This window comes from Lissotriton vulgaris, chromosome 2_2, assembly GCF_964263255.1.
Source record: "Lissotriton vulgaris chromosome 2_2, aLisVul1.2, whole genome shotgun sequence".
Lineage (NCBI taxonomy): Eukaryota > Metazoa > Chordata > Amphibia > Caudata > Salamandridae > Lissotriton > Lissotriton vulgaris.
Window position 1 is genome coordinate 192,070,320 of NC_141688.1, and position 15,322 is coordinate 192,085,641.

At 44.9% G+C, this 15,322-nt stretch overlaps 1 protein-coding gene across 1 annotated transcript; it reads left to right on the forward strand.

Moving 5' to 3' along the window:
* Nucleotides 1–462: 462 nt before the first annotated feature.
* On the forward strand, nt 463–4,072 carry DBX1 (developing brain homeobox 1). Its single transcript, XM_086959812.1, has 3 exons — nt 463–505; nt 1,391–1,593; nt 2,609–4,072. The coding sequence occupies exons 1-3, from the start codon at nt 463–465 to the stop codon at nt 2,975–2,977; spliced, it is 615 nt and encodes a 204-aa protein (XP_086815938.1). The 3' UTR covers nt 2,978–4,072.
* Nucleotides 4,073–15,322: the final 11,250 nt, after the last annotated feature.

Sequence of the window (15,322 nt, forward strand, 5' to 3'; positions counted from 1 at the left end):
GGCAGATTCTTAGTTGCAGGGGACATGGGAACCGGAATTCTGGGTCGGGAGTATCTTGCAATCATGAGTCATAAGGCCCCAAATACAGATTAAAGCCGGGTTCTGGAGCTTTGGAGCTTTTTCTGCTTGCACTTTCCAGATTTTGTGCCCTTCTTCATGCACAATTTCCATCTGCTTTCAGCAAAGAAATGGGAAGCGGGTGCGGAACGGCATTGGTGAGGTGTGGCGCAGCGGCCAGGGTGACTGCCTCCGGAATCTGGGGATCACGGTTCGATCCCCGGGGCCGGTGGCAGATTAGCCCAGCATCATGTAACTCTGGGCAATAGCTTGCCTTATTCTTCCCGACGGCCCCCAGCGCTAGAGACCCTTACGGGTGATTGTGCGCTTTACAAATGTGGATTATTGGTGGAGCCCACCACACTCGACTCGAGATAAATCCCATAACAGGGACAGCTGAGAGCCATGGTTCCAGAAATGCAGGCTGTTGCCTACCTACTCATGGCTGGTGAGTGCAAAGAACTGGAGTGACCCCTGGCCATCCCAGATATCCTCAAACTAGCGCCTTGGAACTTCCAAGCACCTCCAACTAACCCCCCAGCCCTAATGAGAGGACAGATAGCCCTTGGAATTCCCGAATAATCTCAAACTGTCTTCCCTCAGTATATTCCCCAATTATCCTCAGATTAGTTACTCAAGATATTAATAAGAATATCAGCCATTCACAAACTAGGCTTTTAGGGTATCTGTGTACACCTAGGAAATGTTCAAGATGGAGCAGAGAGAGGCCTTCTTCTGGCTCCACAGTCTTGGCCACATTAGGCCTCTTGGATGTATTTTGGGAATACTCAGCGCTATTCATAAGCTACAGGCCTAGCATTCATCTCCTGTATTCACCAATGTCTTTCAAATGAGGGTCCCTCGAGCTATCTTTCAGAATCCCCAAACATTCTTAAATAAAGCCCCCTAGAACTCTGTCCTCAAATGTCCTCAAATAGCTGCCCTCAAAGATTATCCTTCAGAGCACCCAAGAACTTACAGATGAGGCGACCAAGAAACAAACCTAGGTCTCCCCAAGGTCCAGAAACATACTCGTCCCACATTTGGTGAATTTTATTTTTTGAAAACTGACTGTTTTTTCCCTGCACCCTTCCTAGAGCTCAATAAAAATTCTTAAACAAGCGTGTAGATGAACACCTCAAGGTTGCAAACAAATAAACCTAAACTGTGTACTTTTTAACAGAGTGCACCGATCAGGAACCTCCATTAACCACACCCTCATCTTAAAAATAGTCTCCAATTCCAGAATATGTTACAGCATCTGATAAATAACATGAAATTGCGTTCTGCTTCCAAATTCTGCAGCATTGATGGTTTCTTGTGTTCCTTGCAGCTTCCTCCTCCGTGGTGCCCATCCCTGGCACATTCTCCTGGCCCCTGGCAGCCAGAGGCAAGCCTCGCCGGGGCATGCTGCGCCGGGCAGTCTTCTCCGATGTGCAGCGCAAAGCCCTGGAGAAGATGTTCCAGAAACAGAAGTACATCAGCAAACCCGACAGGAAGAAGCTGGCGGCCAAACTGGGCCTCAAAGACTCACAGGTACAGATCACACCTGGCCTCACCTGTGTGGCCCTGGCAGGGGCACTGAGGGCCCTGGGGGAGAGGGAGCCTCTCTGGGAGGGGAGGGGAGGGACCACCTGGGCATGCATCAGGGCAGGGGACTCGTGTTGTACAATCTGATTCATGGATGGGAGACCCCTATACCCCAGGGCACAGGAAATCTGATTTCACCAAAGCGGGAGCTAGTCAGAAACTCTTGCAGAAACATTAAGATTATACTTAAAGGGACTGTTGGATTTTTTCAACTTCAAATTAAAAATGTATATAAGTGGAAGCAAACCACTCTGGTGCTGCAGGCAGAGGTGTGTAGCATCTCACAAAATCTAAATGATTTGATGTATTTCTTAGTGCCATGAGTGGTAATGGCATCATATGAAGAATGCAATAAGATGAACGCAGAGAGGCCCAGGCAGACACAGCTGTGTACAGAGATAGAACACTCATTTCTTCATGCTGTTGTTTGCACATGCAGATCTAATTTGGTTTATGGATTGATTCATATTTACACAGGCACGTTTATAAACGTATTTATTTACACATGCATAATTGTATGCAAAGATGCACGTGTATGTGCACGCGCGCGCGCACACACACACACACAGCCTACCCACCCCAACGAGTTTCCAAATTGAGGGGCAGGTTTACAAGGCCCTTGCGCCACTTTTGCGTCACTTTTCCCATGATAAAAATGACGCAAAAGGGGCGCAAGTGCCTTGTAAATAAGCCCCTGACTTCCTCGAAGGGCTCCTGTTCTCGTGTTTTGACCATATCTGCTGAGTCATCGCTGAGTAAGCTAAAGGTAACATGGTTGGAGGGAAATAGCGATTTCTTTAATCCCTGTCCTATTACACGTTCTGCTGCTGAGTACATTGTTTATCGCGGCGTTGTAAACAGCAGGTACATTGCATGTTGGGACATGAGTCCGCTTTAAAATAAACTTGGCAGGATGTGACGCGTGAGGAACATGGCTGACCCCATATTTTGCTTTCCTCAGGTGAAGATCTGGTTCCAGAACCGCAGGATGAAATGGAGGAACTCCAAGGAAAGAGAGCTCCTGTCCTCGGGGGGCTCCAGGGAGCAGACCCTCCCCACCAAGTTCAACCCCCACCCGGACCTGAGTGACGTGGGCAAGAAGTGCTCAGAGGAGGACGAGGCCGACGAGGAGGCTGGCTGCCCCAGCCCCCACCGCGGCCTGAGCTTCCCCGAGCCCCAGCACAGGCCGGCCTTCCCCGAGCCCCAGAGCCGGCACCGGACGGACAGCCCCACCAGGACCCCCTCGCCCTGCTGCCACTCCAGCAGCCCCAGCAAGCCCTCAGACTTCACGGACTCAGACAGTGATGACGAGGAGATCACGGTCTCCTAGGGCCCGGCCGGGGCTGGACTCCGCACACATGTACAGACAGACTTATTTATATAAATATATAAAGGGATATTCTATTGAAGAGAAGCCCACCCTGAAGACATTTTCTGGGTTACAATTGTCCATCCAATGTCACAGTGTTACACTGCACCCGATATAGGCCACATATGAGCTCCTCTTAGTCCGTCTTCACTTTCTTTTTTGCATTCCTTATTTTTTGGTCCATGCTTTCATGTTACTGTCATTAGATTGTCCTTTCAGCACTTCACCTTCAATGATTAATGTCTTGCCAACCTCATTCGCTTCATCCCTCATATCTTTTTTAATTTTCAAATTTCTTTTAATCCTTTTAACATGTTATTACTTCCTTCACGTTTTCCTCTTTAATTTTGTCACCTCAACATTTCTTTATTTGATTTATCTCGTTTGATCTATCCTTCTACAGTTGTTTTATTTGTTGTATGTTTTTTAACCGTTTCACCTTTATTCTTGCTTGCTTTCTCTGTTTACTTTTCTTTCTTGCTTTTGTCTAAATTACTGCCTCTGTCTTGCCTTTGTGTTTCCGACCGCCTCTGTCCTTTCTTTGTTCTTTTCCTCTCTGACCTGCGCCCATCTTTGCAAGCACTGAATGCAGTGAAGTTTCATGACCTGCGTGACTTTATCATTTCGTAGTTTCTTTGGTCTTTCATGCTTGTTTGCAGGAGTCAATGGAATGCCATCCCGGACAGTACCAAGCAGTCCCTGCCTTTGAATACGTGCACTCTATAAATGTACACACTCAAATGAAGAACCAGTTATTCCCCTCAACTCTCTCACCTTGAGCACCAGTTTACCCCGTGGGCCATCCAAAGGGCTAACCTCTTCGATATTTGTACTTAACTTTGCTGTCTTTGCACAGCTTTATGAACTGTACACTATTTTGTACACTTACATTGTATGGATGTTTAATGCCAAGGACATTGCGTGAATGCTTTTAAAGGTTGGGAAATGTAGAATTACAATATTTTGAAATTGCTTTTAACTAAAATGTAGCTCTTTGACACGTAAGTTATAAAGAAACAATTGTATTTTGTTTTTTACGATGTACACATTTTAAATATGGATATAAAATAAATTGGAAACATGCCAAATAAAGAAAATATTGAAGATTATCTTTAAAAAAAACGTGTGAACGTCTGACCTTTGCTGCAGATGATCAGTGTGGAGAAATATCTGATTTACTAAGAACTTTGGTTAGCTCAGAATTGATGGCATTGACCAACCATTGTGCAGCTGTATAAAAACAAACCTTTCCCCTCTTCTATCCCTCCGCCATCCTTCTCAATCGAAATAAGCGACTAACATATCCACCACTCAAATTGGTTTCCTATTTCACGATACTAATTCACCACTAATCCTTTTGGGCTCCAGAGTAGCGTGCGACTCGTTGAAAAAGCGATTTGGCGCCTCATGAGGGGTAGTGAGCCCTATATAAATGCAATTACAAGACAATTACAATACAATAGATCAGTTTATGGGGTAGTTGTCATATCCCAAATTTAGTAGACACGGGAAATTAGGAAGACGAATAAGAGGGTTTAAAAAGCATAGGGAAGGAATTACAATGGACATACTTGGCCGAATCACAAAATCATTTGTGCTCTTACGTGTGGCTTTCAAGTGCTAATGGCTGGACTTACGACTGCCAGGTATCCACAAATGGAGACCCTACTTTTTAAAATGTTTCTACTCCCACATAATATTACCACAAGTTCTTGTACTAATATGCAGGAGTACATTCCACACGAGGAGTGTTGAGTAGCTGTTCCAAGGGGTGGTTTGCCTTGAAAGTTTGTGAATTCCGCCAATCATCTGAGTAGTGTGTATTCACAAATTTCACTCCAACCCATTTCCAGCCTGAAAATGACCAGACATTTACTCCTGTCAAGGGCAGGAGTAAATTCCATACTAGGGTGGAAATGGAAATTTCCTGAAGTACACCTGAAACGCGACTTCTGGTGCAGCTTCCGAGACTCAACCGTTAGAAGATTTGAAAACACCACAAAGTTGTATATCTCTACAGATGTGAGGCAGTACAACTGTGTGCAGGTTTGTGCCTTCCTTTGTGAATCAGGCCATAGTCTTTGTCACAGAGATGTAGATGTGTGAGTAAACTACAACTATTTGGTGTCTGTGTAAATAAGAAGGTCTCACGGATATGGATAATTTTATCAGAAAGAATGACGTCAGCATGCATCCATGTAAGCATTGTGACTTTCCACCTGTCATTGGTGCATACTTCTCTATTTATGGTGATTTGCATAATTCACCAGGACTTCTGGGAAATCAGACGAAGGTTTACAGGCACATTCCTATACCCATGTGGCTTCTTTCTTCTTTTAATGTCCACGTTGAAAATGTTTTTTCTCTGTTGACAGATCCTCCCCCCAATTCCCTTCAAAGCCTAGCGGCACTTGGAGAGTTTTCATACACACGTTGCACCTAGTAGCATTGAAATTAAAGCTGCGTGCAAAGATCTATTACACCTGTAACTTTTGCCGTCTTCAATGTAGTTTATGACGTCACGGGGTATTGCGCAACGGCCTTTCATGATTGACTGCGAGTGAGGCGTTCAGATACAGTTGACACCTACAGCTATTTACCTCTTCCAGTGATTTTATACTATATGCGAGGCAAACGAAGACTTTGGACTAATTACCAAAAAGAAAGCATTGAGAATGTGCCCCCCTCCCCTCATAAGTTAGCAGTATTTACAAAGCGCTTGTTCGCCAGGGGTTCATGGCGCTGGAAGGAGATGCGTGTGATCAGAGGATTGAAAGCAGCCGTCCATGGAAACAAATATTTCGTGATTTGAGCTCAGGCCCCAGCATTGTGTGTCCACGGTGTCACAGCGGGCCCTTGGGAATATACACACAGGGGTTCATTTATGAACTTATCGCGTAGCACAGCGGGGCAGGTCCTGAGTGATAAGGACAGGGCAGGAATGCCCGGGGCCTTATTTATGAAAAGTGACGCATCGCTGCAAGAAAACAGCGATGCGTCACTTTTCACTGCGCCCTCCTTGCGACCCCAATTATGCGTCATATTTACAATATGACGCATCATTGCACAAGGACTTACAGATACGTCACTATTTCTGACGTATCTGTAAGAGGAAAAGTGACGCATTGCTGGAGTGTGTTACAAAAGTGACGCAACTCCAGCAATGCATCCTTTCACATGGGGCAAGCCCCATGTGAAAGGGCCTGCGTCAGTCTTACGCCTGCTGTGAGGCAGGCGCAACATTTTGACGCAACGGCGTCCTAGAAGTGACGCAGTGAACTCTCATAGATTTCACTGATTCACTTCTACGACCTTTCTTGCGTCAATACGCCCCCCTTGCATACATTATACCTGGCGCAGGTATAATGTGGCGCAGGGGTTTACAAAGTGACGCATCTACCTAGATGCGTCATTTTGTAAATACGGCGCAACAAGGCGCATTTTTTACGCCACTGGTGCGTCACAAAAAGTGACGCCCCGGCGGTGTAAAAGTGACGCACAGCCTCATAAATCAGGCCACCTGTATTTAAGTCAATACGGCGCATTCCTGCCTTTTCCCCTGCACAGGTGTCCTTTTGGTAGCCTGGCGCTTACGCAGACACCTTTGCACCACGGTGCCAGGGTGCCTCCGTTGCATGCAGCATTGTCTTACCTTCCTGCACAAAAACAATTCTGAGAGGCCTATTCTGCTTTCTATGTGTGCTGCAGGTCAACGAGTGACTTCATAATCACATGGTGCCGAGCAATGCAAACCAATTCATAACTTAGCCCCAAAGTCTACATCTCATTCAATAACATACTTATTTAATATATTTTATAATCAGTGCGGCTTACAACATTTACAAGGAGTTCTAGCGTTCAGTGAGCATGGCATGGGAGTCCGGGCACCACAATCTTTCACTAGGAACAAAGAATGTGAGCCCTGGCCATTCATGCTGTAAACGAAAATTCTGCTTTACAGAAAGTATTGTAAATGTTTGGTCCTGCCTTTCACCAGGAGAACTATAGCATGGAAAGGCATCACAAAAAGGAGTTGTTAGACACAGCGGTTCCGGGCTGGCTGGGACACATTGAAGCCACTCAGAATCCACCGTCCTTGATAGGATGAGTACGATAGACATGTCCGATAACCTCTTAGGTAGCTTGGCACAGAGTAGTCAGGCTTTTCCTCAGGGAATACGTGTAAAGTGATGGCACAACACCGAGTATGCTACAAAAAAGACTCCACACCGTATGTATAAAACACTAGTCTTTGTATTACACACACATTGAAATCAAAATGATATACAGATTGAAACGAAAACAATATATACATTCGATGTACACTTTATGGTCATATGCAATTGTCGGACTTTTCCATTAGCAGCAGAACGGCATAACTGTGCAAGCACTATTCAGAGGTATTTATCAATCACAACGTTCTTTAATATTGCATATCCCAACATTTGCAACGGTCAAGAAACCACGAGCCTTTGACTACGCCTCATGACCCAGCCCCTCAGTCACTCAACTGCACCAGCCAACGATACACGCTGCCCCTGCTGGCGACACGCTGATGAGATTGTCGGAACTCTCTAAAGTAGAAAGAAACAGTTACATTGAGATCAGACCTCCAGGTGCCCGGTGGCACCTGCAAAAGTGTGGAATTGCTATCTCCCCTGCAGACAATAGGTTGTGACCCAGGAAGCTGACATACTTCCAACTCTGGAGAAAGTTTTCCTCTCAAGAGGAGGTGTGAACTGCTGTGGCTCTCTGTAACCATCTGTAGGTGCCCATAAGACACAACGAAACCCCTCGGGTCCAGTCTCAGAGGTCTCCACAACAAAGTACCTTGTGCCATGGCCAGCGCCCTCAGACAGAGGGGGAGATGTCAGGTATGGTCGTCCTCCCAATCTGGAGGTTGAAGACTGCCTTAGTTCCCAGCTCAGGTCCCCCAACACCTGTCGGACACAACACGTTCCGGAGTGCAAGCTAGCAAAGGTTTCCGGTTGCAAGTATGGGTCCCTGTGACTCTGCAAGCTTTCCCCATGCTCCTCTAATTCTTCCCATCTTGTCACCTCAGTTGGGCTGCTGATCTTTACGAGATCACTCCTCTGCAAAGTGTGATCGTAGTGTATGTCAGGATGGTCTGTGTCCCAACCGACAATCACTTCCACACATTTCCGCCGCACCCTGCGCGGTTCATATGATTTCGTGAAAATAGGGGGATATTTTCTGTCCCTGGGATGTCGTGGACTGGAGGCCAGCCAACCAGCCCTTACAGAGTAATTAGGAACATGGGCCACAACAGTTGACACTAGCTGCAGGCCAGCAACATCCAGGCAATATTAACCAAGTGATTGTCCCCTTCCTGGAACATAGCAAGTTTAAGGCCACTACAAGTCTGCGGATAATCCAGTTGCAATCCCTCCTGCCCTAATGGATCCTCTTGTCGATATTGCAGCATCGAAGTAACATAGTATGACTGCAAATCCAAAAGTGTCTCTAACCCTTGAGGTCAGAGCCCTAGTAGTTATACCCAAAATGACCTTTGAAGATGAGATCAGTTCAAAACGCTACCTTTGAAAAGAACAAAGGCCCCAATAACTTCTGACCTGTCTGCCATCCTACCACGGGAGGTTTGTTCACTATCTTTAGTGGGGCCAAGACCCTGCCTCTTGGAAGGCGGATCTATGTTGATACAACGCATGTTATTACAACGCATGCTTTTACAACGCATTTTTTACAACGCAAAAACTTTTACAACGCATGTATTTACAACAAATGTTTTTACAACGCAGGTACCTTTACAACGCATACCATTACAACGTAAGTATTGGTAAATATATATTAATTTTATAATTGTAAATTAATTTAAAAAAATATAATTTAATGTAATTTAATTTAAATTTAATTTTAATTTATTTTTGCCCTGTACCCCTGTACACCCAAAACCCAAAACTGACCCTGAACCCCAAAAATACCCCTTTACCCAAAAACTAAAAACTGACCCTGAACCCCAAAAATACCCCTTTACCCAAAAACTAAAAACTGACCCTGAACCCTAAAAATACCCCTTTACCCAAAAACTAAAAACTGACCCTGAACCCCAAAAATACCCCTTTACCCAAAAAGTAAAAACTGACCCTGAACCCCAAAAATACCCCTTTACCCAAAAACTAAAAACTGACCCTGAACCCCAAAAATACCCCTTTACCCAAAAACTAAAAACTGACCCTGAACCCCAAAAATACCCCTTTACCCAAAAACCCCAAACTGACCCTGAACCCTAAAAATCCCCCTTTACCCCAAACATATAACATTTAAAATATAATTATATACTTACCAATACTTACATTGTAATGGTATGCGTTGTAAAGGTACCTGCGTTGTAAAAACATTCGTTGTAAATACATGCGTTGTAAAAGTTTATGCGTTGTAAAAGTTGCGTTGTAATGGTATGTCGTTGTAAAAGTTGTGTTGTAAGTGATGTTTCCACTTGGAAGGCAGATGCCAGTTCCACCCCCACGTAACCGTCTAAAAGTCAGTGGTCTGCAGTTTCACTTGAGCCCCTAGTTTATCGCCTTCTATCAGGAATGCACAGATGTAGCTGTCCCCTCTGCACCCAGATGTGAATGAGAAACAGGCCGATAGGTACACAGAGCCACAAGCATCGAATTGCCCACTTTCCCAAAGTGGCATTTCTACGAAATGTTGAATCCACTCACACTATGGAGAGAATTTTTCATTACGTACTCATTGATATCAAACAGTAAATTACTACTATTCTGCATGTAGGAAATACTGCTCAATAGCCTTTACCTATGGCCCCCCATGCTAATGTAATGAGAGAAGCAAATCCCATTGTACCAAACACAACATCCGGGGCCATTCATGACCCTTGCATGTAAGGCACATGCCCTAACTTTTTCTGACACCACACCTTGTCTCCAGGGAGAACTCTGATATAGCAAGAGATATGCGGAACATTGGCATGTAGCTTTCTAAATATGAAGCCGAGTGACAGTAACCCATGCATGCAAGCCCCACCAGGGCAAACCTGTGGCACAATTTATGCTCTAACTCAGTGGATGGCACAACCAGTGCTGCAGGCCCACGGAGGAGCTGTGGAAAAAGCAGTTCTTATAGATAACCTTTAGACGCTGCTTGGTGTTAGCCGCCTCTCATACCATTCAAGGATTTAACAAATAAAGAGGCAGGCGCTGGAAACTGGAGGAGCGGGAAACAAAGTTTAATTCCATCGGAACAGAACACGTCAGATCAGACAAATGGGGTATCGTCTCGATATGCTTTAACTGCATCTCAGAGGCCTGCCCTTTTATACACGAGTTTATGGCTTTTATTGCAGTTTATTACATATGGCACATTCTTGCAAATGCTTTGATGTAAGGAAAGACATCCTCGGAATCCCGCTTCAGGCCCGCTCCCACACATATCTACAGTAGAAGTCCCCAACCCAATCTCAGTAGGTGATGACTATCGCGCAGCTGGACATTCCGCCGGTTCCCGGAATGTGTGCGATTGATCGGATCTCATGGGGTGGAAGCATTGATTAACCTTAGCTCCTTTGAAGAGGGGTGAGTTTTACAGTAGGAGCAATAAACTACATCCGCTGGGCTAGGTGATGGCCTGGGATCAGTTTGGACAATCGGGCATTGAGGAAGGGGGTTATCAAAGGATCCGTGGTCATGAAAGGGATGGAGAGAGGTGTTGGCCTGGTACGGGATGTGGTTCTGAGGCAGGGCCGCGCTGAAGGGGTGGTTTATGGCCTGAGCATGAGAGTGCGGGGGCTGTCAGTGCGTGGGGGATGCTTGCGAGGTCAGAGAGACGCGATGGAAGTGCGCAAAGGGCAGAGAGGCCATGGTACTCAAAATGGCTGCTGCTTGCGCACACGTATGGGCCTGGAAAAGGGACAAGATGGCGCCGATAATGTTTATGCTGCAAACTAGATTTTAACAGAGCATTTGAGTTACATGCCCTGGGTATATATCTAACCCCTTAAGAAAGGACTTATAGCTAACTGGAATCAGCCAATCATGTATACACATCCATCAGTATGTATATGACACGAACAGTGCTTTGGCACTAAATGGCAGTGTCAAACATGCTCAAAGTCCCAAGGCTATCACCTAGATCAACGGAAAACCAAGAGGGAAAATAACAAAAAGTTGAGGGAAAGCACCCTAGAAAAGGCCATTTCCAACAGTAGTCAACCAGGTTCTTATGTAATAGACACAAAGGAGCAGATGTATCAAACGATTTTTTTGTCGCAAACGCTGCGATTCGCTAAAAAGCAGCGTTTGTGACAAAAAGATAGGAATATGCTATGTATCATTTAAAACACATCGCAATATTAAGCAATCGCAAATTTTGCGATTCCTTAATATTGAGTAAACATTTAAGGAATCGCAAATTGCGATTCCTTAAATGCTATGTAAGAAGCAATAAAGTTTTGCGAATTCACACTAAGAAATTGCAAATTACCACCAACTTGTAGTTGGTGGTAATTTGCGATTTCTTTTACAAATGCACTTTTTGGCATTTGTAAAGGTGCCATGTGGCGCTCATATATGCCCTTAGGGCATGTATGTGCGCCATATGCGCACAAATGTACATTTCAGGGGTAACGCAGGGTGTCCTTAAGACACCCTTGCACCCTTGAAATTATTCTCAATTTGTGATTAGCAAATTGCAAATCGCAAATTGAGAATAACTTCACATTCATTCCTATGTGCCTCCTGGCCCATAGAACACATTTATTCCTATGGACCTCCGGGCCCATAGAAATGAATGGGAAATTATTCCTTCATTGTAATTCGCAATTTGGTTATCGCAATTAAGGAATTTTAAGAAAGCGCAAAAAAATGCAAATTTCTACATACATACCAATTTGCAAATCTTAAATAGCGATTTCTAAAAAATCGCTATTTGAGATTCGCAAATCTGGTTGTTGATACATCTGCCCCAAAGATTCCCTTTTACTTAGTCACATAAGGTAGTTCTTCCCTCTGAAAGTTAGGTGAAGGCTTGGTACTACCTTTGGGAAGGAAAGAAATTGCATAATCACTAACAGATGCAAAGTTACTGTCAAAGTGTAAGCACCAAAATCATTGGAAGCAGGGCTTACAAAAGTAAAAAAAAAACGGATAATCGATCAAATCAAATGCTTTATTCTTTTATATGTATATATTTATTTAAGTCAGGTTGTATACTCTTGAAGATTATATGGTCACGTTGATTCTGCTGTTTAGAATGTGAAATCCTTTATTAACAGTTGAGATTGAGTTCAGCATTCCAGCGCAGTGTAAGTGCTAAGCTGCTTATTAAAGGATCTTTAAAGTATATTCGGTTGGATTGCTATACATTTAGCAAATGTTTAATTTTCTGCATTTCTCTGCTGGAACAGTGCAGTGCGACCTGCTGTGCAAAGTATGGGGTCCTACAGAGGTGCAGCTGGCAGACATTGGTTTATAATACATCATCTCGGGGGTACCCTGGATTTACCCTTTGGCAAACCCAAAGTCCCATAAATAAGATTATCCCAACATGCAGTTAAATGTAAGTCGATTCGTTCAGTGATTCAAAAATGGATGTGGTTTTTTTAATATATGAACATAAATCCCTCCAAGAGCGCATCTTTGAACCAAGACGCTTCTTGTCTTCTACTCGATTCCCATACCTTATCCCAGATCCCTTCCATTTCGAAGGAAGGCTTTCTTACTTTGTTACATAAAGTCTCCTCTGGCTCACCGAGCGATTGCTGCCCCCCCATTGTTCTCTGCAAAGCCTTCACCGTCTGCCCTGAACCCCCCCTGGCCCTCCTGAACAACTCTCTTGCCATGGGTGAGGTCCCCTGCTCTTTTAAGCAGGCAGAGGTGGTGGCTATCCTAAAGAAAACCTCGGCAGACCCTTCGATTATGAGCAATTTTCGCCCTATATCTCTTCTTCCCTTCCTCAGTAAGGTGCTGGAGTCACATGTCACGAACACCCTCAGCTCTTTTATTGAGGAATCTGGTTTTCTGGACTTCCAGCAGGCCGGGTTTAGACCTGCGCCTTCCACAGAGGCTGTTATACTCTCTGTTATGGAGGTATTGCACAGAGGGGCAGACGCTAACATCTGTCAGGCCCTGGTACTGCTGGATTTGTCGGCCGCCTTTGACACGGTCGACCATGGTATCCTTGTCGACCGTGTCAGAGAGGCCGGCATCCGGGGCACTGCCCTTGACTGGGTCCACTCTTTCCTGTCTGACCGCAAACAAGTGGTCAGGCTGTCCCAGTTTTCAGCCGACCAGGTTGGGCTAACCTGTGGCGTCCCCCAGGGCTCTTCCCTATCCCCACTCCTTTTTAATTTATACCTGGCTCCCCTGATCCGCTCCCTCTGTAGCCTGAATGTCACCGCGTTTAATTACGCGGATGACATCCAACTGGTCTTTACCATCGACCCCTCGGATCAGTCAATTTCCACTTTCCAAACCACCCTCTGTTTCATCAGTGATTGGATGAGCTCAAACCATCTCAAGCTCAACCCCGACAAGACCGAGCTGGTTCTTGTCGGGGATCCTCTAACCCTTGGCAACCTTCCTTCTGGCCGACAAGAATGGGCAGTCCCCCTCGCCAAGTCAACTCAGCAAAAAGCCTGGGGGTCATTATCAGCAGTGACCTCTCAATGAAGTCCTAGATCAGTGCGGTAGTGTCTTCCAGTCATTTCCAGCTCAGGAAGATCCGTAAAATCTCTCGCCTCCTCACCATGAGGCCCTCACTCTGGCTCTGCTTGCGCTAGTCATTTCACAAATTGACTACGCAAACGCGCTCTATGTAGGCATCCCTGACTACCAAGCCAAGAGACTGCAGCTGATCCAAAACCAGGCTGCCCGCCTCATTTTTCACCAACCCAGACATCAACATGTCCGTCCCCTCTTAAAAAGTTTACATTGGCTTCCGGTCACTGCACGCTGCAAGTTTAAACTAGGCTGCATAATTTTCAAATCCATTGCAGGCGGAGGGCCCTCATTTATCTCTTCCCTTCTTCACCCCTATGTTCCTTCTCGTAGCCTTCGTTCGTCTCAGCTGGCCTTACTGACAGTCCCCAGATTCAAGAGGAAGAAACACGGTGGCCTCAGGTTTTCTTTCCTAGCTCCTTCCTTCTGGAATGCCCTCCCCCTCTCTCTAAGGTTACCTTTCCCCTACACCAGGTTCAGATCTCTCCTTAAAACCTTTTCGTTTACTGAAGCCTACAATTAGCCCTCTATCCCCTTTCTTTTCCGTTCTCTCCACACAAGCGCCAAGAAACCTTCAGGTGTTAGTCGCGCTCTACAAGAACCTTTCACATCACATCACAAGATTATAAACATAATTGGAGAAAAGCATTCACATTTCTAATTATGCTATCTCGAAGGTTTTATTACACACCAAGGATTCTGGTTATTCAACTGGTAGCTACCTTCTGCAAGAGTGGTAGGTTGTGAAAAGATCTAAAAAGTACCCCAAATCTAAGTAGGTGAAGGGAAAGATGCGGACCTTTGTGTCACAACTGATAAGGAAAAGGGGAGACTCTTTAGCTCATTTGCCACCTAGTTATGTGTTTCTCCTTAATAGAGGCATGGTCTAAAGTCAGCATGTGAGATGTAATCTAGCAACAGTAAGTATTGATGGCTTGACCCAGCAGTATTAACCCTGATTGTCACTGGACTAGATTGCTGGGTGTTCCTTTGGTGTACTGTTGTGCTTAATTTGAGCAGGTGGTTTCTTGTGCTCAGCACCAGCACTTAATTGTCAACACCGGCACTTATAACAATCTGCCACATGTTGGCGCCAATTGTCTGATTTAGAGACTAGCACAGCAACAGCTGTTTATTAATTTAATGTACATGAAAAATGACTATTGGGCCTTGCCATCTCTGCAGGGTCACCCACAAACGTTTTGCCTTTACTCTCCGCTTGTTTTACTGAATTGTTTGTTGCTGGCATTAAGATCTATGCATTTTGCCATTACTAACCAGTGTTAAAGTCTTTGTGCTTGCTCCTTATAACATGTTAACATTGGCTTATGTCAAACTGGCATACTTAATTTACTCATAGGTCCCTAGTAAAGTGGTACTACATGTACCCAGGACCTGTAAATTAAATGCTACTAGTGGGCCTGCAGCACTGATTGTGCCACCCATTTAAGTAGCCCTTTATACATGACTCAGACCTACCATTGCAGTCTGTATGTGCAGTTTATACTGCCATTTCTATCTGGAAAGACAAATCTCTTGCCAAGTCAAATCTTCCTTTTTAAATATACATACATATAATTCACCCCTA

What these genes read in the sequence shown, in the direction of transcription:
- DBX1 (XM_086959812.1), top strand. Translation starts at nt 463, where the DNA reads ATGGTTCCAGAAATGCAGGCTGTTGCCTACCTACTCATGGCTG. An exon ending in TGCCTACCTACTCATGGCTG is followed by an intron (nt 506 to 1,390) that starts GTGAGTGCAAAG and finishes TGTTCCTTGCAG; the next exon opens with CTTCCTCCTCCGTGGTGCCC. An exon ending in TGGGCCTCAAAGACTCACAG is followed by an intron (nt 1,594 to 2,608) that starts GTACAGATCACA and finishes TGCTTTCCTCAG; the next exon opens with GTGAAGATCTGGTTCCAGAA.